General features: G+C 39.6%; 2 protein-coding genes across 3 annotated transcripts in view; both read left to right on the top strand.

Annotated features, from left to right (window-relative positions):
* The window catches only part of pla2r1 (phospholipase A2 receptor 1), a 44347-nt gene extending 36423 nt beyond the window's left edge, over positions 1 to 7924 (top strand). For both annotated transcript variants that reach the window (XM_061234833.1, XM_061234831.1), the window contains exons 24-30: positions 344 to 579; positions 2166 to 2358; positions 3334 to 3465; positions 4877 to 4999; positions 6254 to 6430; positions 6537 to 6572; positions 6985 to 7924. In XM_061234833.1, the coding sequence (XP_061090817.1) occupies positions 344 to 579; positions 2166 to 2358; positions 3334 to 3465; positions 4877 to 4999; positions 6254 to 6430; positions 6537 to 6572; positions 6985 to 7199 (1112 nt within the window). In that variant the 3' untranslated portion in view covers positions 7200 to 7924. The remainder of the gene's footprint in view (positions 1 to 343; positions 580 to 2165; positions 2359 to 3333; positions 3466 to 4876; positions 5000 to 6253; positions 6431 to 6536; positions 6573 to 6984) is intronic.
* Positions 7925 to 12894: 4970 nt separating this feature from the next.
* Positions 12895 to 24847, top strand: part of ly75 (lymphocyte antigen 75) — a 57804-nt gene continuing 45851 nt past the window's right edge. The window contains exons 1-5 of the mRNA XM_061234657.1: positions 12895 to 13072; positions 17239 to 17607; positions 22257 to 22424; positions 22980 to 23144; positions 24347 to 24451. Coding sequence (XP_061090641.1) covers positions 12973 to 13072; positions 17239 to 17607; positions 22257 to 22424; positions 22980 to 23144; positions 24347 to 24451 — 907 coding nt within the window. The 5' untranslated portion in view covers positions 12895 to 12972. The remainder of the gene's footprint in view (positions 13073 to 17238; positions 17608 to 22256; positions 22425 to 22979; positions 23145 to 24346; positions 24452 to 24847) is intronic.

Below are 24847 nucleotides of genomic sequence, written 5' to 3'. Positions count from 1 at the left end.
AGAAACGGCCTTAATATTAAAAAATACCGAATACCTGCCCTCCAGGACTTGGGTTTTACACCCCTGCCTTTAACCTCAACCTTTTATTTTTGTGCTGTTTTGTCTTCCCATAGAACTATTTTTCTTCATTTAGGAATATTGCAGGGTTGATTGGGCCCACTGAAACATTAACACACTTCATAAACTGATTCTGCATCAACGGCATAAAAAGCTGGCCCTCCAAGGCCTTGGAGCAGAGTGTCTGTCTGTGTGCTGCCATGATTCTGTGATCATCTTATTTGTGTCTCGCCTTCTAAATTGTGTCTCTCTCTTTCTCTCCCTTTCTTTCTCTCTTTCGCCACAGACCCATCTAAACCCCCATCCCAATCCTATTTCCATCCTCTCCCTGATACTATTGAGTACAAGAACCGCAGCTACAGGGTTGTCCATGGCAACTTGAGCTGGTACGAGGCGCTGAATAGGTGCTTAGAGATTGAGACTGAGCTAGTGAGCGTTACAGACCACTTCCACCAAGCATTCCTAACTGTCCTTGTGAATAGATTGGCATTCCCCCACTGGATTGGACTGTATAGTCAAGACGTATGTATTCCGCGTACATTATCCGAGTTAAAAAACTTCACCATGTTTTTTTAGCCTTAACAGCATGCCGAGGTTACGCTTCACTGTAGCATGAATCCCCCTTTTAGCTCTGGTTTACACATACTCACTCATACTCAACATGCTCTGCACTGCAACTTCAGATAGGAAACCGAGTCGGGGTCCTGAGGAATGTTAACTGAAGAGGCACTAAGCGCTTGCCTGTGTGTGAACCAAGATGTATTGCATGGGAGGAACGGACTCTGTTTGTATGTGTATATGTCTCTTTCCTATCCTCTTTTGTCCGTATCTTTCACATTGTTATCAACAGCTTTGTGTGTCTGCCCTTTCAGTTTACATGGGGCTATCCCAAGGACAGATAATCTGTTTCTTCTCAAGGCTTTTCTTGGGTTTTTGGTTACTTTGTTCTGGTCTCCCTGTCCTTAAACAGAATGATGACTGTGGTGTGATTGGTCATGCAAGTGGCACCAAAACAAATCTTTTGCAACTTGCAAAATCCAACTTGCACTTGGACTCCTGATTGGTATATCTAGCTGAGGTGCTTGTATTTAGACCACAGTTCAAATGAAATCCTGTGGTTGGGAGTCCCACAGGGTGACACGTAACTACCCATAGTGTTGTGCAGCGTATCACCCAGCTAACTGCTAATTAGTGACTTCTCTAGCTATTCAGACATTTGTTGTCTACCTGTGTTGGGTGTGCCTGTGTCTCCAGCAGACCCGAGTCAAATACGTTTTGATTTGAAATACTTTTAATGAGCTTATTTGGTTACTGGTACCTGACAAAATCAAAAGAGCACAGAAGAGTATTTGTATCCAAAACAATTACAAACAGTATTTGGGTGGGCCAGGTTTCCGGGGGGTGGATGATAGGAGAAAAGGAGCTGCAGATAGATATGCACCCTCTCAGGGAAAGTGCATACTCCTATGTACTTCCTCCCAGACTGATGGACTGTGATTCGGCATGTTAAAAAAGAACTGAACTTACACGTAATGTCAAGCATTAAAACTCAACTGCCATAGTATAGTTCCAATTCCACCTGAGCCCAGGAATTCAAACCCTTTCCCAATTGATGGGATATTGATTGCTCCACTGGTAGTTTAGGCTAACCCCTGGCATGTGCTGAACCAAAGCCTGTACAGTAAAATGTTCAGTGTTAATTCACAGAGCACTAACAGAGCACATAACAGAGCACATAACAGAGCACATATTATCAAATGTAATACAGAGTTGATTTAACTCTTTCAATCCCCAGCCCAACATGAGGAGGCTCCACTCAAATCCCCCAAGGTTTTGGCTTTGGTTGAGAAAATTGAGAAATACATTTTGGAAGGGTTTTTTAATAGGGTCTCAAAACAATAGAATACTATTGGATGAAAAGGCATAAAGTTGAGAGTGCCATATGGCACACTTGGGACTGAACACTTGGGGGGTTAACACTGAAAATCTTACTGTGTACATTTTCCTGGTAGCCTGCCATTCCTGTAGCGTAACCCTTTCGCAAACGTTGCATGCGCCGCTGTGCCCGTTGAAATCCGTCCGGCGACTGAGCCCTTCCGTCCCCGCAGGACGGGATAAATTACCAGTGGTCGGACGGCAGCGACACGCTCTTCACGCACTGGGACTCCGGGGAGGCCGAGGACGACGACGGCAGCGAAGACGCGGGCGACTGCGTGTACATGGACCCGCGCGGCGGCTGGAGGAGGGCAGACTGCGAGAGGCCGCTGCAGGGCGCCGTGTGTCACGCGCCCCCTCCCCGCCGTGAGTCCCCCCGCTGCCTCACTGCAAAGAACCGCCCTTTTAACAAGCCTTTTTAGTCTTGTAATAAGACTTCTGATCTTGTTTTTTTTCTCTCAAGTAGAAAATATTAGCTTGTTTTAAGTTACTGTTGGCTTGACAAGTGATGATTTCTCAGCACATTGGAAAATCTTGAAATTAGTCAAATTTTCTCACCTCATTGGCATTTTTTTGTCTCATTTAGCAAAAAAAGGAATAGAAATAAGATTTTAAGTCTCAATATAAGATTAAGATACTTTTAACACTGACATATTTTTTGTTTTTTGCAGTGCCCAGCTTGTGAGCTTGGAATTATATGGTTCTATCTGAGTTCTGAGTAGTTTTGAGATATTCAGCTTCAAAGCTTTCACATCCTAACACAGCAAAACTGAAATGCAGGGCAGTTCTTCATAGATCAAAATGACAGACACCCTAAAAGCATTCTGAATGTACAATATCAAAATCCTATGAAGGTCTCGAGTTTCACTCCATGCATATATCACACAGGAAACACAGGGTGTTTTAAACCCAAGATAAATCCCACTTCCTGTTTTCACTGCCAGAGGGTTCTTCCAACTACTGTTCAGACTAATCCCTAAGATTGTTTAGTGCTGTACCGCTCGGATGCATAATCTACCCTTATTACGAATGTAACTATTTAACCCTATACTCCTCATTGCTGTATTTTAGGTTGTATTTGTGATTTCCAAAATACTAATACTAAATTAATGACTTTTTCCTCCTTTTGTACTCCTCACTGACATCGATTTTGTGATGATTGTACCTGAGACCAGAGCCATACTTATACTCCACACAGCTCTTTAATCATGTTCCCTGCACTTTATGGATGAAATAATCAAATTTATGTGAAGTCATGTTTTGATACTACAGTAATACACGTGGTTGTAAAAGAGGCTTGCGAAACGCATTCAGTTTTCTTTCTCTTTTGCCTTTCCGCAGAAAGCTTTGTGTTCTCACACGAGGTGGTGTGTCCGCAGACTTGGGTGAAGTTTGAAAGCAGCTGTTACAGTTTTGAGCCCATTATACAGAGGCTGGGCATGGAGCATGCGAGAGAGCACTGCAAAAACAAAGGTAGGGCCGACCATTTGACTGACCGCCTGTTTAAACCAAGTGGCCAAAACTGGGCTTATTTTTTTAAGCTCATACATGCTGAGAGATGGTCCACACTAACAACACTGTGGTTGGCTCCAGTATTGGTCATTCAGATCTGTCTTCAATGTGAAGTCAATGATACAATCAAAATACGAAGTCAATAATTTTGTCCCACAAGAGAATGTAGTCACAAATTTCTTTATCTAATGCCTATTTTCCAATGTGGCAATTTTCTTCTAAGTTATTGTGTTATTTGGACAATACAGCAATATTTTGCGGACAAATCAAGGACAGATTATGTCACTCTCTCACACACATGTCTGGCTCCCAACTTGTACAACATGGCAGGGCCAGTAAACTTGACTTCTCAGGCTTGAAAACACTATTCACAAGTCGGTGGATAGTCAGTGGGTGAGGTAACAGCCTGTGGATTAAACCGAGCACATCTAGTTTTTTGCGAATCACCCATCTTTCAGGCCTTGGGCCTCTGTGTTCCTGGAGTCGGTTATCTTTGTTTAGACTGCGCTGTTAGAGCTCCCTCTAAAGGACAGACTTGGAATACAAAATGTAGTGGTTTTATTTACCATTTTTGTGAAGGGTGAGTGTTAGTAGGCCTTCACTGAAAACCTGCAACAGGATACAGTTCATTACAAGGCCAATCTCGCTAATGTACATGCCAGTGCTAATGCTATGCCAAGTCCTCCACCACTTCATACCATTTGAAGACTTGCAATTAAAGCTCTGTCATGACATAAAATTTATAAAGATCACAAATCTGAATTAATTGAGCAACTAAAACTATGTTGAAACAAAGGCACTATTTGTCAGATGACCTTAGAAGCATGTATGTGGATTCTGATTTTGCAAGCTTGCATAAAGTGGCATAAATAATGTATAGATATCATATCAGCAATTTCCTGATTTGAAAAAATAAATGCATCCCGATCTCTTCACACAAAAAGGGAGAAATTGAAAGGGTGCAATGCATTTACCTTTTCTACAGCAAGATCAAAGAGCCAGTACAATGAATTGACATCAATAATTGGATTTTAGAGATGGAGTGACCAATTATTTCATCCTCCCCAATGCTTCCTTCCATGCAGTGTGTGTTTTTGTGAGATAAATATTTTGTGGAAGATTGTAGTTTCAATGAGCTGAAAATGAAGTTGCTCAAAAAATGTATTTGTAAATTCTTGCTTGAACAATGCTCATATCTGTAAAAATATGTATATACTCTTAAATTAATATTCCAATCAGAACAAGCGACAACGTATTACATTGATTTTAATTGATTATTGGTACAATTGTCCTTTAACTGCAAAATAAATGAACTTTCATACTTGTTTAAAATGTGTTTTTAGAAAGCGTTTTTCTCTCAAATGTCTTTCAGCAAATGCCTCTGACCTGCTAACCATTAAAAGTGAGGAGGAAAACCGCTTTGTCCTGAAGGAACTGAAGTCTTATGGATTTCCACATCAGACGATGTGGCTCGGGATTATATACGACACTGACAGTAATGCTTTCGGTCTATAATTAGCATTATGTCTGTGCAATAAGATAATAGTTATTTATTTGCTAAGTACATGTACCAGACCTGGGTCAAATACATAATTCTTTTGGATTTCCTGTGCTTGATTGATCATGCCTGGTGCAGTTGAGCCAACCAAGAGGACTTTGATGGTATTTCACGGGTTCCAATATAATATGACCCTGAATTCTTTACATATAACATTCTTTCTTTTTTTAACATTCCAATTTGGTTCTGAACATACCCCATCTCACCCTAATTTCACCGGTGCTCTGCTCTCATATGCAATCCACTGCCAATGGGACAGTGTACACATCCCTGGTTCTCCTCCAAAACATGTGATGTCGCGGGCCTGCTTGTTTTCACGCTACAGTTTCAAAATTGGGTCAGATTTGACCTTCACAAAAGTAGGCCTACAAAAAATATATATACACTCAGTGAGCACTTTATTAGGTTAGACTAGGTTATTTTAGACTTCTACTGCTGTAGCCTATCCACTGAGAGTTATGATGCGTTGTGTGTTCAGAGATGCTCTTCTGCATCTCCTCTGACATCTCATTAACAAGGCATTTATGACTGCAGAGCTGCTGCTCACTGGATTATAATATTTTTTTTTTTGCACCATTCTTTACAAACTCGAGAGACTAGTGTGCGTGAAAATCCCAGGCGATCAGCAGTTTCTGAGATACACAAACCAACCTGTCTGCCACCAACAATCATTCCATGGTCAAAGTCACTTAGACCCCATTCTGATGGGGACCCGTATCTACATGTTTATAGATTGCACTGCTGCCACACAATTGGCTGATTAGATAATCACATTAATAGGTAGTTGTAATAAAGTAAACATTTTCCTAATAAAGTGCTTGGTGAGTGTATAGATACATTTGTGAAGTGTACATCAAGTTTCAGGCTAAAAATATGAAATTGTCTGTGGGCTAAAGCATACCTTGTTCTCAAGGCCTTTAATTGGAGTGGAAACCACAAAAACTTGCATACAGTTGCAGCCTTCCAGGACATGATTTTCACACCCGTGATCTAGACAAACATCATTAGCTCAGAACATAATACAACTGTTTGGATTTCATTTTTCATAGCTGACATGCTAAACATAACCAGACAGGCTTTACAATGCTGGAGTATTTTTTTGTATTTTGTATTTTGTATTACAATGCATCTTGTATTCTTCTCAGATTTAATGAGAATGCAATTAATTCTCTCACTGTTTATGCTCCCTAGATGATGCCCTTGCATGGGTTGATGGCTCTCCAGTGAATTATTCAAACTGGCACTTCAAAGCCCCTAACATGGACAGTCTTTCCATAGACACATGTGTCTCCATGAGGCTGTCTAACAGTGTCTGGCATTTGTCGGGCTGCAGTGACAAACTGGGATTCGTATGCAAATTACGCTCAGGTATGGACAGCAAAATCCCTGCGGTGGTTCACTGTAACTCTCAGCAACATTGTTTCCTTGATTTCAAAAGAACTAAATCCTAAATCTTTCAATTTCTTGATTACAGACACAGTCACTGAAATAGAGGTTCAACCACTGAATGGTAAGAGATAACTGATAATTACCGAGACATATATTCTGTCCCGCTGTCATGAAACATCTTGTTGATTTCCCTGTAAAATGCAAAAAGGTGAAGATCTACTTAAATGTTCCGTTAAATGTTCATTCAATATAAGTTGTACGGAGACATTTCTGTGCACTTACATTTTTACTGGTGGATTGTTATTTGGAGTCATTACGTCTGACCATGCTTTCCTGTGCTTGAAATTCATGGAATTTCTATGCACCATTTTTCTTCTAAATTTGGTCCATGTTTACAATAGGTCTGACCATAAATGTAAAAATAAAGACTCAAGAAATGGTTCTGTAGTCAGCTGTTTGGTAGGTATCTATCTAATATAGTCCAGGTTAGCCGTAAATTCCATGATTGTCACCTTTTTGCCATTTCTTTTCAGGGTTGCATCAAGGAGTTGTTCCAATCGCTGTCCTGGCCGTTTTGATTTTTGGGGTGCTTGTAGTATCACTTTGGGTTGTGTACAAGAGAAATGCAGGGCATTTCCGAATTCTCTCATCCATAGGAAATGCCTATTACAGACAAGACAACTCACAGACCACAGATCAAGAGGGAAATGTTCTTATCACAGACCTTGAGACAAACACTGTGGAGTAGATTCTGCGTTACAATTTTCAGTCACATCTGCTGCGTGGAATGTCTGAATGACCTAATGAAATGTATGCTCAGTTGGCATATGCTTTTCAAATCAGGGATCTGCGTAAAACTGCGTAAAAAAACTTTTAAAGAAGGAAAATAATCCCTCCTTTGCCTGAAGCACATATGAAGACCTGTTTCAGCATTTCAATTTACACTGTTCGCAATTACAAATTACAAAAGGAATCAATGAGATTCAAAAATGAAGTTGTTATTCTTGTCATATGCAGGGAACTTATGGTGAATCATGACTAAGTTATTGTTCCATGCATGAAATGTCTGTAAAAATAAAGCTAAATTAAGAATGAACATTATGTCATTCCAGGTCTTGCTTGAATATATTTCCAGTTGACAGCGTAGGAATATTTGTTGTTTTGAGTAATAAGCCTTGAGGCACTGTGTGTTTTTATCATAAAATGAATTAATGTATTTTAAGTTGTAAAATTAAGATTTACAGCATATAGAAACATTGAGCACTGTTTACAGTATAACCAAAACATGTTGGTCCATTTTTGTTGTAATGTTGGTGTAATTAAAAGGTTATTCTTGTAATATCAGTTTAGTGAATAAAATTTGCCTCTGTTTGTAAAAAATATATTGTTGTTTTAGCCTTTAAACAGGCACAAGAATAAAATATGTAATGGAAATAAAGTCTTATTTTGGCTCATTTGGCCTTAAATATGAAACTGGCTCATTCAGGATTTTACAAGCTGTATCCCAAGGTACGCTATCTCTTTAAGGTACAAAATCATAATTTAAAAAATGTTTTCTTTGATTAAAAATGAACAAAAATTGTGATTGTTTATTAATTAATTATTCATTCATTCATTATCCTAACCCGCTTATCCTGAACAGGGTCGCAGGGGGGCTGGAGCCTATCCCAGCATACATTGGGCAAAAGGCAGGAATACACCCTGGACAGGTTGCCAGCCCATCGCAGGGCACACACGCCATTCACTCACACACTCATACCTACGGGAAATTTAGACTCTTCAATCAGCCTAACCTGCATGTCTTTGGACTGTGGGAGGAAACTGGAGTACCCGGAGGAAACCCACGCAAACATGGGGAGAACATGCAAACTCCACACAGAGAGGCCCTGGCTGACGGGGATTCAAACCCAGGACCTCCTTGCTGTGAGGCAGCAGTGCTAGCCGCTGCACCATCTGTGCTGCCTGATTTGTTTATTTTCTCATCCTATTTCAAAATATTTTAAATGTGTTCATTCATCTGTTTTAAATGAATGTTTAAAATAAATCGATCTATTTTTAATTGAATTGCCTAAAAATATCAACCCCAATCAGGGGGTTAGCAAAATATCAACCCTTTATCAAGTATGCACAAACTAACCACCCATGTGTCCATTAAATTATCTGGAATTAGAATACATCAGCATGTCAGGCTTTGAAACCTCTGATTTTATCTTTCCCTTTTTTAATTTCACTTTGTCATTTCATGTTATTTGTTTAAAATAACTTGAAATATGTGGTCATCGTGGCATGAACACTGATTAATCTTTTTCAATAAACATTACATTTTTATATTTTCATAGGAAATTTGTGGAACAGTTGCGAGGGCTTTTGCCAGTGACAATGCAGAGGCAGACACCACATATCACAGATTACTGTTATTTGTCCATCTCTGAAATCTGAGAAATGGTTGATCCTGATGAAGCAAATGTCATCAACAAGTCTCGGCACAGGAGACGGACTACATTGGCCTTTTAGGAGATGGACTACAAAGTCCAAGCTCTCTCACTGGTGCCTGTGATCTGCTGTTGAATGTGGTGTTGCCAGTTAAAGAAAGCACAAGAAATGCCTGACACTCTTTTTATTGATGACCAGGCTAAGTAGGCGATCATAGATAACTTGACCAAGGTCATGTGACACATATTCTAACCAAACAAAACTTTGATAAACGATAAATAAAAACTTGTCTGCCTGGTCTCAAGTTGCCTCCTAATGACTGTATCTACAAAATCAAATTTCAGTGAGTGGTGGTTGCTGTTTGGCCCTCTGGCTCTCCTTCAATAATAAGGAAATGAAAGTGCTGACTTAAAAGCGGGTGCTGACCCAACAGGCATTGCATTGGTTAATGCCATTACCCGAATCCTTAAAGCATGGCGGAGCTAACCACATTCAAATGAAATTTCACTGCAATGTCATACCTTTTCAAAGCACACTTATCATGGTTAATGTGTACTGATAACACGAAATTAAATGGCAGTAATTATTATTTGTAATGCAAACATGGTGTTTCAAATTAGTTCACTGTGCCCAACAGCTGAGTGATATTCTATTAATAATTACATTTTGGTAAATTCCGATCTGAGTCATCCGAACAGACCAAAAGGGTGTACCACACCACCTGCTGCTTTTTTAATCCTCCCTATCTACTTAAATGTTCCGTTAAATGTTCATTCAATATAAGTTGTACGGAGACATTTCTGTGCACTTACATTTTTACTGGTGGATTGTTATTTGGAGTCATTACGTCTGACCATGCTTTCCTGTGCTTGAAATTCTGAGATTCATGGAATTTCTATGCACCATTTTTCTTCTAAATCTGGTCCATGTTTACAATAGGTCTGACCATAAATGTAAAAATAAAGACTCAAGAAATGGTACTGTAGTCAGCTGTTTGGTAGGTATCTAATATAGTCCAGGGTATATTTCTTAGCCGTAAATTCCATGATTGTCACCTTTTTGCCATTTCTTTTCAGGGTTGCATCAAGGAGTTGTTCCAATCACTGTCCTGGCCGTTTTGATTTTTGGGGTGCTTGTAGTATCACTTTGGGTTGTATACAAGAGAAATGCAGGGCATTTCTGAATTCTCTCATCCATAGGAAATGCCTATTACAGACAAGACAACTCACAGACCACAGATCAAGAGGGAAATGTTCTTATCACAGACCTTGAGACAAACACTGTGGAGTAGATTCTGCGTTACAATTTTCAGTCACATCTGCTGTGTGGAATGTCTGAATGACCTAATGAAATGTATGATCAGTTGGCATATGCTTTTCAAATCAGGGATCTGCGCAAAACTGTGTAAAAAAACTTTTAAAGAAGGAAAATAATCCCTCCTTTGCCTGAAGCACATATGAAGACCTGTTTCAGCATTTCAATTTACACTGTTCGCAATTACAAATTACAAAAGGAATCAATGAGATTCAAAAATGAAGTTGTTATTCTTCTCATATGCAGGGAACTTATGGTGAATCATGACTAAGTTATTGTTCCATGCATGAAATGTCTGTAAAAATAAAGCTAAATTAAGAATGAACATTATGTCATTCCAGGTCTTGCTTGAATATATTTAATCTCATTTGGCCTTAAATATGAAACTGGCTCATTCAGGATTTTACAAGCTGTATCCCAGGGTACACTACCTTTTTAAGGTACAAAATCATAATTTAAAAAATGTTTTCTTTGATTAAAAATGAACAAAAATTGTTCATTGCCTTGATTCCAGCCCTTGCTTGTGAGTGGCCGTTTCAGTACGTGAGTGACAATTATAATTAGGTGTAACTCAAAACAGAACAGAAGTGTTTAGGAGGTGAATTGGTGCCAGGGGTTACTGTTGCCCCCTGCAGGTGGTCCAAGAGAGTGTACCTTATGAATAATAATAATTTGTTATTTACCTGACGCTTTTATCCAACATGACTTACAGTTGATTAGACTAAGAGGGGGACAATCCCCCTGGAGCAGGAGGCTGTGCATATAATTGGAGGTCAAGCAGCGAAGCACACAATGTTTTTCTACCTTTAGGTATTCATCATCATCATTTTTCTTCTGGCTGGGATGTCTATGGCAGCCTCTAGAACCGTATGGTAAAAGTTTTTCAATTTGGCACACTCCCATGATTTCTTTAAACAAAAGTATTTAGTTTCAACCCTTTTCAGTTTAAACCCTTTTTAAAGGTTCTCTGAGGAACTTTAGAATAGATAAAACAAATATGAGTGCATATCAAAAAATCTATAGTCCATGATAATTAATTTATTGTTTAGACTACATCCCAGAAATAACAACTTCATTCAAGAAGGTTATTCAAGCAACCCTAGGATGCTTCGGAGAACCCTTTTTAAAGAGGGGATTTTCAAACTTACAAAGGTTCAAATATGAACAGAGGAAGGGTTCTTAAATGTTTTTTCATTAAGGAACCTATAAGGTTATTTTTTGAACCTTTACTTTATAACTTTATTAAGTGTAGGACACCCCCATGTTCAAGAATATTGGAAAGACGTTGTCATTACAATTCTGTGAAATCTTTCTGGTTGTTGTGTGCTTGTTGTCATAGTTATTTTCTGTGGCATTGACTGAAGTAGCCTACTTTATCTTACTGAAATACATTACATCACATTAAATTATTGGCATTTAGCAGATGCTCTTATCCAGAGCGACATACAGACTAAGCAGGAGACAATCCTCCCCTGGAGCAATGCAGGGTTTGCTCAAGGGCCCAACAGCTGTGCGGATCTTATTGTGGCTACAGTGGGATTAGAACCCCGACCTTGCGTGTCCCAGTCATTTACCGTAACCACTACGCTACAGGCCACCCTATATATACAGAAACAAGTGGGCTAGGCTTGTATCTTTAGCCAATATTATGATAAATGTTCCAGGTATACTATGAGTGACAGGTTGACAGGTTGTTTTGGAAGTAAAATCAATTTTGGGTTTAAATATTGATGTAGAAACTATCACAAAGAAGTTGGGTACAGTCAGAACTGACCCTTAGGACAAGAGCAATAATGGGACTATACGGATACTCAAGGGTTAGCGAAGGATTAATGCAAGATTCGCCTGACAGCTGTATGTCTGGTGTATGCTGTTTTTTCACTTCATTAATCAGACACAGCAATTACTGTTAACCTTGGGATATACACTCACCAAGAACTTTATTAGGAACATTTTTACTGTATTACACCTACTTATTCATGTGATTATCTATCTGCCAATTGTGTGGCAGCAGTGCAATGCATACAATCAGTTAATGTTAACATCAACCATTAGAATGGGGAAAAAATGTGATCTAAGTGACCATGGAATTGTTGGTAACAGACAGGGTGGTTTGAGTAGGCCTATCTCAGAAACTGCTGATCTCCTGGGATTTTCACACACACACTAGTCTCTAGTCTGGAGTTTGCAAAGAATAGCGAAAAATAACAACACAAAAAGCTGACAGGAAGGTGACAGTAACCCAAATAACCACAATACCACATCTCTGAACACACAACGCATAACTAAGTGGATAGGCTACTGCAGTAGAAATCTAAAAAAGAAGTCTAATAAATAGTTAATAAAGTGCTCGGTGAGTGTAAGTCTAATCCTTTTTTTAAATTGACAGTCTGGTGTAGTCTGAGTTTTACATTGAGATAAAGATAGCCAAGTGGCATATTTTCCCATGTTTCACATCACATAGTGTGTTAGCGGCAGGCTATCTAAAGTGGGCCCTACAATTCGCGTCAAGGAGCTTATTTTGTAACCCTACTTACCAGCGAGATGTGGTATCTAGCTACTCCTTGTGTTATGTTCTTACGTTGCTTTGCCAGTTAACGAAACATACACAAAGTGGGAACAGATGACATTGACAGTAAGTTGATGGGAGGAGACTCGGGACATATTGGTATGAATTTACAGTTTGCTAACGTCACTCTCTTGGTTAGCAGTTAGAAGGCGTATTACTGTAGAAGTTAACTATGCAATCGATCTAAGCGTACTGTACTTTCAAAATGGATGGGGGTACAAGAGCGATAGTTTACGTTTGTGTATTTTTACTTGTTGGACACAATACTATTCAATTCGGAGGGTGCGCACCCACTCTGAACAATGGTAAGAAATGATTTCTCTTAACGCATATAGCAGTTTGTGTATTCTTTACATGTCAGCGAATCTAGCGACCATACTGTGAAAAACAGGCAAGGGACGTTTTAATAAAACTTTTTTTTTTTTTTGCTATTAGCTATCGTTTTATCGGATTATACTTTCTGTTTCAATGAAACAAACATTTCTTCTGCGTTTGTTTCATTGAAACAGAGAGTATAATCCGATAAAACGATAGCTAATAGCAGGCTGACGCAAGCTCGTTGCAGTGTTTTGAAAATGTTAGCTGAATAAAAAATATTTATGCTACCAAGCTAAATATAAAATGGTATTTAATTTCACTTCACTCACAGTAGCCTAGTAAAACAAAAATAGCTTGCGCACGAGCTGCCGGTAGCTTGCGTTAGCTTACTTTTTTGCTAAGGCGTGGGAAAGCACAAGTTTCCTACGACGTATTGCTCTACGTCCTCACATCAACCGTAGCACACCTCTTTCAACAGTTATCGTAGAGATCCCATTGCGCTGCTAATTAGAAGTATTATATGTGGCAAATTAGGGGTGAAATTAAAACATGCAGGACGACATTCAGGTTGGGAACCAAATGTGCTGTGCATTACCGTTCGATTCCGAGAACCAAGGAGTGGAACCTTCAACAGAAGCACCTGCCAGTTGGCTTATTTTTCGGAATAAAAGAGGGTAAAGTTAGGGTATAACGTTAAATGTGGAAAGGGGATACGCCTCAGGATTGTATTTTTGTTGATTTTGGCTGCCAAAAAATACAGAAGCTAACTTATATCAACTAGCGAGATAATTGTATAAAGCTAGGTAATCATCATGGTTCCATAAAAATACCTAGGCTAACGTTACCTCAATTGTATCACTTAATGACAAGTTGGTAACCTGTTGCGTCTGGATGGTGTCCACTGTATAGGTAGGTAGGCTACCGCTTTTCCTATGGTTTAACCAGCCGATTTGAGCATAGCCTACCAGCCTACTATCATCTTATTATAGACCAGAGTTGAATTTCTGGTGTCTGCCCTATCGGCTCAGAATGTCTTGATCCAGTGCGTTTTACAGGCTACATGAGGGGCTTTACAGACTAGCTATCACGTAGCCTGTTTGTAGCCACTAACACAAGAGTAAACATACGCTACCATGCACACTAAATTTACCTTTTTATCTGTACATAGTTTCACTTTTGATTTCGTGCAGGATGGTTTAGATAGATAAGAGATTCATCTTCCTTTCTATCATTTTAGTTTACACTCTTTCCCTGTTTGCGTAAGGAGCGAAAATATGTGAAAAGTCTGGCCTGGGCTTAGTGGGTACCAGCGGGGCCCATAGGTTATCCAAATAAGCCCACCATAATTTTTTATCACAGAAATGAATTTAAAATGACATATAAAAACATAACATGATACAAATATAGTAAATTATATACGACCTTAATAAAAAAACGTTTTTCAAATTTTCTAATTGAACATTTACCAATGGTGGCATTGATAGTCTGCTTAACTCACTCTTATCTGCCCCAACAGTAAGGCATACAACTTAAAAACATAATTAATACAACATCTAGTTCAGCAGTTTTAAATGGTGCTTTATGTAACCTGCCTCTTGGGGCCAGTTTCACAGACCTAGATGAAGCATAACCCTAGATTAAATTATGTTTTGAATGGAGATCTTTGATGCATGTAGTCCAGGCCTAAGCTGAACCTGTGTCTGAAACCTGGCCCTAATGGTTCTTATTTTGTGAATACATTTTTTTTTCTGTACAGCATTTCAACGTCTTTTGAGGGATGTATTTCACAACTGGTGACTGAACCAGTGTAAATTAGTTTCCTGTTTTGTGTTTTTTTCATTTCATTTTCATCATCTACAGTGAGCTCTATGTTTGGGATAAACAATTTTTTTTCTTGGTTTGGCTTTGTACTCCACAAGCGTAGATTTGTAATCAAATAATTCACCTGTGGTGAAAGTGCAGTTGGACGTTTTGATTTCACCTTGTAGAAATGACTTTTTACACATGGTCTCCCCATTTCAGGGCAGCATAATGTTTGGGAGAAATGACTTCACCTGTGTTTTTGATTAATCAGGTGTGTTCACTTGCTTCCTTAGTGCAGGTGCTGTATAAGAGAACTTCCAGTATCTACTCTTGAGTCTATTTCCTTTGGAGTCTGTTATCAGCTTTTGTCAGCACGAGATGGTTTAAAGGGTGGGGGAGGGGGGTCATACCATGTCGTAAAATTTCTTTGGCATCCTTTCTAATTTCCTTTGCTTATTAGTCACTCTGAATGATTTCAGATCTTTAGACAATGGTTGTAGCAGTGTTTCCAGGGGCAGGAGCCTAGTACAGGGGCGATTGAAAATAAACAGGATACAATTGGCCACCAAATTGGGAGAAAATGGGAAACAATCTATAAAATAAAGAAAAGAATAATGTACAATGTCAATTCAAAACAATAGTATAAACAATCTAGGCTACTACATGAACATCTTGTTTCATTTTATGTTTTCACAGTGGTGGATTTTGTAATATATATCAAACCTTTTCACAAATTATGCTAATGACACTTTCATGGTATAATTTGATTTAGTAGAGGCTAAAAAGACAAATTATATATTGATAATACAGTGAGCACTATAGCCGAATTCATTTGACAGTGACACATTGGGTATTTTCATCCATATCAGATGAACCGTTTAGAAATGACAGTACCTTTTGTACAGGGTTCCCCCCTTTTTAAGGTCCTAGAAGATTTGTTGAATTGGCTTCACAGATAGGCTGCTGTATTAATTTGTGTTGTTAGTGAATGCGGAAGAGAGCTGTTGATGTCTAGTCTTGATTCTGGACTTTGCAATTGATTATGATTGTTGATCATTCAGTAAGTACTATTTTCCCAAACTGAACAACAGAAACTATAATCAATTTACAGGATCATTATCCGCCGTTTAAGAACCCCCAACATGACTCAGCCTTTACAATGGACTTTCACTTTCAGTTTCATATTCCAACATGATGCATCATATGGCATAGCCGTAAATATTTGAAATGTACTGGCACTTGGCTACTTTTTTTCAATTGCACCTTGTCATATTCTTCACAGTGCATTGTGTGTAATAAATGTATGTTAATGTAATTACACAGGCCATTGTGAACTAGTACAAGCCAGTCTAGCTTTGTAGCCAGGCCACTTACAAATGAAATTGAAGCAATGACTAGGCTTGATTGATTAGAAATGGTTATGTGAAAATAACCTGTCCTGCAATGGCCCTCTCAGTCTCCTGACTTAAATGGCATCAAAAACCTGTGGTCTTAACTGAAGCCCCCTCTTAAGCCATAAGCACAAACCAAAGGATATCAATGATTTTGAAAGGTCGAATGGATGAATGGTCAAAAATCCATCCAAATATGTTATCTAACCTTATCACAAATTATTGGGAAAGACTCATAGCTGTCATTTTTCCCAGGGGTGTTTGTACAAAGTATTAAACCAGTGGTGTCAAAAATTGTTTTTTGGGGAAATATATTTTTTATTTGAATAATGTAAGACTGTAGTTGATTCCATTGAATCATTAATAAAGTATACTACTCTACACAAATTCAAGGGTGCCAGTAATTTTGTGGCCCACTGTAGATGCAGCGAGGTAGAGTAGAAAATGAAGCCCATTTGAGGACAACAGGCCACAATTGCAGTAGACCTGAATTATCTAAAAGTAGTTGGTGAAAGTTGCACAAATATGTTTTTGTCATCTATTTCACTGCAAGGTAAATGTACACAATCACAAACCAGTTTCTGTCATGTTGTTTTATTGCTGCTATCTCATATTGTGTATCTCACGTGTACAGTTGACACAGGAAGCCATGCCATAATCAAGTCAATATTTGATACTTGGATACTTTTGCAAGAGCTGCTATGTCCTTCGTATACTGTTATAATGTGATACCCGGGAATGAAAACAGTGGCTTGCTGTATAGCTGTAAGTCAATAGCAAAATCTATTGTTGAAGGCTGTGGCAAGCACAGGCTTATTAGAAGACCAATCCCAGGGATGGTTTTTCCTATCAAGCAAAGCTGCCCAGTCATCACTCAAATCAAGATTTGACAAAAATCAACCGCAACAAGAAACAGACACTGCACCAATCAGCTGTGGGTCTCTTGTGCTTTCGTTTAGGTGAAGACATCTTCACGATTCAGCACGAGAGCTCAGGGCGGTGCCTCAGGGCAGACCTGCACGATTTTGAGCTGGTGCAGTGCAGCGGCTCTCCAGAGGAGGAGTGGAAGTGGGGGTCAGGACACCGGCTGTTCCACGTGGTCACGGCCCAGTGTTTGGGTCTGAAGGTCCAAGGCAAGACCCTGGCTCTGCTGGACTGCAGCTCATCGGAAGGGGGACTCTCCTGGCGCTGCATCGGGCGGGCCGTCTACGTCTGGTTCGGGAAGTACCTCTCCGTGACCGAAGGCAAACTCGGGGCCGAGAGCAGTTCGCAGCATGGATGGGTGAGGTACAACACAACGGAAAGCATCTGCCACCAGCCTTACCAAGGTGAGCGCGCGCTCCGGCGTTGGCTCTTCTGCTATCCGTTAAAATGTTTGCAGTCATGCAGTGGGGTCCAAAAAGTCTGAGACCACTTGGGAAAATGGTTCTATTTTGCATTCTTTTCTAATTTCAAACTCTTTCAATACAAATTCTTTAATCAGCATAGCAGTTTGAGTGAAACATTTAATCTTTGAAAAATGTTTACATGAATTTCAGAATTTCTTATGAAATCTGATGATCTATGTCATCCCCGCATTATTTGACAATGTTCCAAAGAGCATCTTGTGATGATACTGAATGCTTGGCTTTTGTCAGTCGTCAAGTGTCCCTATAAATGTTCAGTGGGGTCGAGGTCAGGTGATTGTGGGGTGTGCAGCACTGCTTGCTCTTCTTTGGTCTTCAAGTAGTTCTTGTAAATTCTTTGAAGTAACTTTAAAATTTAACATTTTTCAAAATCAGGGCGGCACGGATGGTGCAGTGGGTAGCACTGCCGCCTCACAGCAAGGAGGTCCTGGGTTCGAATCCCCGTCGGCCGGGGCCTCTCTGTGCGGAGTTTGCATGTTCTCCCCGTGTCTGCGTGCATGTATGACATGCATGTTAGGCTGATTGGAGAGTCTAAATTGCCCGTAGGTATGAGTGTGTGAGTGTGTGAGTGAATGGTGTGTGTGCCCTGTGATGGACTGGCGACCTGTCCAGGGTGTATTCCTGCCTTTCGCCCAATGTATGCTGGGATAGGCTCCAGCCCCCCTGCGACCCTGATCAGGATAATCGGGTTCAGATAATGGATGGATGGATGGATTTTTCAAAATCCCACTTTTGGGGAATTCCCAATTACATTAAAAAAATCCCTTTTTCAAGATGGTCTCAGACTTTTCGACCCCACTGTATGCTTTATTTTTTCTGTAAGCATGATTGCTGTTTTGGTACATTGATATTGAAAACATCAACAATATGTCCCCCAGTATGTCATTATTTGTATCATAATAGCAGCAAGAGATGTCCTAAAGGAATGGCATTATCTTACTTTTTGCTCCCAGTGACATTATGCTGTGGACTGCAGTTAACATTACAATACCAACGTTTCTTCTCTTGCATGCAGGTCCTTTCATTCAGGACTGCTTTGAGGCTTGAGCACGAACCTAATTTACTGAAAAATGTCTGTTGTCTGATTCGGTACCAGCGAGTGTCTTCCCAAACGGAACAACTGCATCCCTGAGCAATAGCTCAACAAGTCTCAACTATAGGTTATGTAAATCATTAGAAACTTTCAAATAAGTGACACAGCTCTTACTCTGGATTTCTACTTTCAGTTTTATATTTCATGCCTCATACTACAAATTCCATTTCAGTTACATTTTTGCAGTATACTGTGTGCTACTTTTTCATTTGGGGTTTGGCTGTACTACAAGCTGAACAAGTTCTGTTCTATCGGTATAGTGTATTCATGTAATTACAAGGCCTTCTTTTGTTTCTGAACATGTAGTGAATGGATATTTTGCCTCAGAGATTTTTTTTGAATTACAATTCAGTAGGGATACCGCTCCTTCCACTGTTACAGTGACCTCACTGACACCCTGACCTTGCAATGCAGACCTAGCAATGCTAACTTTTGATTTCCCCTCCCCTGTCATTCAGTTTGCTACTGAATAAGTCAGACACATTCCTACTTACGGTGGAGACACACTGTTTGCTTCAAAACCGCCCGGCACCACACCCTCAATTGGACGCTTGTGAGCGTTTAATGCATTTTATGTTAAATTAGTGGTGTTTGTTAAATTTGAACAAGGTTCAAAGTTATGTTTTTATTGTCCAGTGTTAATAAAGTCAAAAAATCTGGTATGTATGTGGTTTGAGCTGGTTGACGTGTTCTGTGAGACTGTGGAAAGGGGTACTTTATACATTAACTTTATTAATTCTTATATCAACTAGGTTCCACTCTTGCTTTGTTTTCAATCATTATGGTGTCATCACGTAGTAGCTTCTGTTTTTATTATTGTTAAAAATAGTACTATGTGATGATTCATTTAAGAAACTCATGACTGGTGCAGTGTAGCAACATGTTACCGTTGTAGCCCATTGTTCAGAACAGGTGAACCAGCCAACTTGCTGGTATCCTTATGTTATCATGAAACTTGAAAGAAATTAAAATTGAAGGTTGAAAATGAAAGTTGAAAATTAATGAAGGCCTGCTCAAACCACAAACAGTGTGTCTCTACTGTTACTGTTACTATCAATACATACAGTGGGAGCAATAATTATTTGATCCCTTGCTGATTTTGTAGGTTTGCCCACTTACAAAGAATGGAACTGTGTAGAATTTTAATCATAGGTACCTTTTAACATTGAGAGACAGAATATAAATAATCCACAATAACAACATCATATAAATTTTATAAATTTAGTGAGTTGGCCGTGGCAAGCAGATAGAAGGACTCAGTTTAAATGAGCATCATTATTCTTTGGGATTTCTTTGAGATATTTTAGACAACGCATTTTTTCCACACTTCCCAAACGGAACAACTGCACCCCTAAGCAATAGCTCAACAAGTCTCAACTATAGGTTATGTAAATCATTTAAAAAAAATGAAGTTAATTATGAATTTTAATCATAAGTACATTTTAACATTGAGAGACAGAATATCACAAAATAATCCACAATAACAACATCATATAAATTTTATTAATTTAATATTCTGTGAATTAAATGTGATATTCTGTCTCTCAATGTTAAAATGTACCTATGATTAAAATTCTACACAGTTCCATTCTTTGGAAGTGGGCAAACCTACAAAATCAGCAAGGGATCAAATAATTATTGCTCCCACTGTATTTCCAGCAGTGTTGGAACGAGTGAGTTGGCCGTGGCAAGCAGATAGAAGGACTCAGTTTAAATGAGCATCATTATTCTTTGGGATTTCTTTGAGACATTTTAGACAACGCATTTTTTTCACACTTAAAGGGCAATGAAACCCCAGCTACCCAGCTGCTTTGAAACATAGCTTGAGCTGATCAAACCATGTTGAGTATGGAGCTGGTCTAACTGCTCAACCAGCTATTAACTGTTTCAAAACCTAGCTTAAGCAGTTTTTTTCAGCAGGGGTTGATAATCACATGTAAAGCTGGACAGGGATGTAACGTTACAAGTGACCAGTAAATAATGATAGTGTCTGTTTTTGGCTGTGTGTTTACGGCCTTGGGAACTTGTGTGGGACAAGTGAGGTTTCAGATAACACAGAACGGTATACAGACCAGTGGTTTACAACCTTGCATGTTCATGTATTTGGTTAAGATAAACTAAGATAGGCTAAAGCAAATGATAACATGACAAACCTGCATCGTGTTAATAAGTGTATATAAAAAAATATATATGCACGGACTGAAACGTGTTAAACAGCCAAGAGGAGCCTATTGATTTAGAATTTCAAAAATGACTTTCTGGAAACAGAATAGCCAAAATATCAGCGGGGCAAATGCACTGAAGTGAACCCCCTATTGCTTCATTGTCTTCACCCACCCCTGCAATGTATACGACAAGTTGATTCATAAATATTGTTTACTAGTCACCATAAATCACCATTATCTTTATGTTACTAATAGGAATACACACATTCAGTGGCCAGGATTTGTTTGGAACTATTTGAAGCCTACATGAACCAGAACCAGGTTAGCCATGCTCACATAGAGTGCTCACATGTCACCTGGTGGTGGTTGTGCAAAAAACTAGTAATTACTGTGGGGAAAAAAACGCTGCCTGGCAGATCAGCAACAGAGGCAGAAGCAAATTAAACGCAACCACTGTTGAACTTTGTATTCTAGACAGTATACTTGTAGGGCAAAGTAATGCCAACATTTATTGCTTTTCAACAATGAATCTTGTTATTTACAGGTCGTTCAGTAGTGCCTGTGTTGTGCCAGTGTCAGTGACCCATGCTTTTCGGGCCATCTAATCCTCATGGTCCTCACTGGGCCAGTCATCATAAAGGGGAATCATGGGGTAGGGCAGTTATCATGGGTAGCTTTTTGCCAAAATATGGAAGTTTGCGGGCATATTTTAATGGAGCATGAAGTTAATGCATTTAACATTACTTAGAGTGATCTTCGCACCTCCGTGGCCTGACAGTAAACAAGAAAAGGGACTCTAAGCATTACGAAGCTGCAGGAAATACTACTGTGGGTTAATCTTGTCAGGCACAAACTCGTTTTTTGGCTTCACTGGAAATACATGCCAGTGATGTGTACAAGAAAATTCTGGTTTTTCTGGGTGGAGATAAATGGGGTTTCGTAACTCCTGGTTACATCACACACATGTTCAATATACAAATCAAACCAGTAAAATAAATCAGTAAACTTTTTTTGCAGTAGAGCCACACATTTCACATTTTAAATGTTTCGCATTTTTGTGTATTTTACACTGAAGTCTAAGACATGAAATAGTTAAATACCCTTAAATGGGCAACATATGCAAAAATAAATCCAAACTCTCCACCTCACCCCCCATAGTGGCTGTATTACACGGTGGCAGGCTGCCATTCTTTTAGCGATACATCTTCAGGACTGAACCCGTAGGTCTAAATATCCATATTATTTGTATTATTACTATTTGTAAGAATACCGCTATGGGAATTTATTGTTAAATATCTGTTCTCTGTTTGTAGTCGTGTTTACCACTGGCGGAAATTCCCTGGGAGCACCCTGTGAATTCCCCTTCCGCTACAATGCTACCTGGTACCATGGGTGCGTCCCCACTGATGACGGCTTATCCTGGTGCTCCACGACCGCAGATTTCGACACAGACAGGATGATGGGATATTGCTTAGAATACGGCAAGTCTTAATCAGTCTCTGAGAACCCCCAAGAATGTTTGGAGTGTACTTTCACTACTATGCCCTGTGGGCTTTATTGTACAGCACTTGGAGGAACTCCCTGGCCCCTATACTAATGGTAGGCCATTAGTATAGTTCATTATATACTTTCTGTATTTGTTCTCCATTCTGTCAGTAGCTGGTTGAATGAAAATGACAGTTTGGTGGAGCCCTCCCACTACGGAGAGGCAGTTTACTGACCTGACCAGCCAGGTCGTTCCCACCTCACCCACCACTGTAAAAGGGGAGTTGTTCATCCACGTGGATCAGTGTGTTTATATAGTGTGTAAATAATAGGTGACCTGAGAAGGCTCTTTTACCCCTATATGGGGCATTTAAATATTGAATTAATGTATAAGGTACAGGCTTATCTAGTACTGTTGAGCTTACAGCAGTGATTGTAACACTAACCTCTCTACTTAAACAGCCCTGAGGCCCTTGTGTTGCTGAGTGCGTGTGGCGGCCCGGTTGGCCCAGCCTGTGTCATGATTAACTGCGTGATCAATCTCCTTGCAGAGGACGGATGTGAGCGCCTGTGGACAAATTCCAGTTCGGGATACTGCTACCAGCACAACAATCAGTTGGCAGTGCCTTGGCAGCAAGCCAGGGCCTCCTGTGCCAGTCAGGGCGCCGACCTGCTCAGCATCACCAGCCGAGAGGAACTGGACCTCGTCTTTAATGGTGAGGGAAGGCCAGCCGATTTCTCATCTCCAGTCTTATCGACATTGATCACTTGAAGCAATGCGAAAACGTCAGCGGGTCTGGCAAGTAGCACAGTGCACAAGATGGTTTTGATTCAGATTGAGATTTTTATTACCCATAGAGATGGAATTTTTTTCCGTGCAGCCAACATACACAACACATAAATAGATTACAATTTAGTAATGTATTATGTAAAAAGAGAAGCATTCCAAAAAATTTTTTTTCAAAAGCCTGCAAAATAGATACATTGAGAGAAGAATGCAGGCATTGAGAATCACCTGCTCCCTGATACCCGCAAGTGTTCAGAAATCTCCCGCAAATCAGTGTGTAACCCAGAACAGCTCTTTTTCCTGAGTTAGCTGGATAACTGCACTGTGTGTAACCCAGACCAGCTCTTTTTCCTGAGTTCCATTTTTGAATATACATAAACTGAATTGAGGCACAAACTAATTGCTGATCATTCCGGTATATGCAACAGGCTGCTCTATGAAGGCTTGCTATTGGCTGGTTCCTGGGCGCCATTATTGTAGTTCATTGGAGATCAGCACCTAAGAATGCTGCTTACTCTAAGCTAAAATAATTGGTCTTAGCGCTGTTAGGCATAGCACTTAGGTCCTACTTTTTGGTGAGAATTTTCTAACTCCTAAGTCAAAGTTTGAGACCATTCTTAGGAGTCATTCTGAGCGGCTTTATACATATGGTCCCAGATATGCATTATAAGTGGTTACACTTAAATATTTAAAAAAATATATATTAACAAAAGCTCAAACATATTCAAACTAATGTATTTAAAATGTACATATTCAAAGTGAAATTTTTGGTCAAGGGGACAGCCCTAGTTAGCAAAAGTAGCCTAATCAATCTAATCAATGCAGTTTATTTAAAACATGCGTGAGCGAAAATGTGCATTTAGGAACTTGTAAGCAGAACCAAAATTCTAATTCCTTATTAGTTTCCTGGTTCTTGGAATTTTTGATCCGATTCTGGGTTCCCAACCCTATTCTTATCATTATTATTAACATCAATATTTATTTTAGGTTGAATTATCTGTCTGTAATGGACTGTGCATTGCAATATTCCCATGTTTGTGCTAATTGTGAAGCAGATGGATTCATCTGCACGGAGATGTTAACTCTTGCCCCCTCGTCTCTCTCTCTCCATCTCATCCTGTTCACCTGAAGCTGATGGTCCTAGCCAGATGTGGATTGGATTAAACCAGCTGGACATGACTCAGGGCTGGCTGTGGTCGGATGGCTCTCCACTCGCGTTTGTTAACTGGAAAGAAGGTGATTACTCAAAAGATGTTTTTTCCGCAATGGCCGCATTGCACATCACGTACAAGATAAGGTGTGGCTCCACTTTGGCATATCCACCTAAAGCTTCCAGCTCTCAGGCCAGTGATGCTCCCAACGGTTTAGATAAAATCCATACTCTGCCCCTCGGGACAATGTGTAATTTCTCGTAATGTTGTATGGGTAATGAAGAAAAGAGCTCCCCCCTTTTGCTATATTTGGACAGGCTGACAATCGCAACTCTTTATTATAAATTGAGGGACAAAAAGCAGTTTTCTAAATACAAAAACACAGCCCAAGTGGTCTTGCATGTAGACGCTGTCTTCTAAATTGCAGCACACAAACACATGGACAAAGGATTAATTGTGATGAAAGTGGTTGCAGCCTGAT

The sequence above is a fragment of the Conger conger genome, chromosome 3, assembly GCF_963514075.1.
Source record: "Conger conger chromosome 3, fConCon1.1, whole genome shotgun sequence".
In the NCBI taxonomy this organism is placed as follows: domain Eukaryota; kingdom Metazoa; phylum Chordata; class Actinopteri; order Anguilliformes; family Congridae; genus Conger; species Conger conger.
This window is presented reverse-complemented; position numbering and strand designations above follow the sequence as displayed.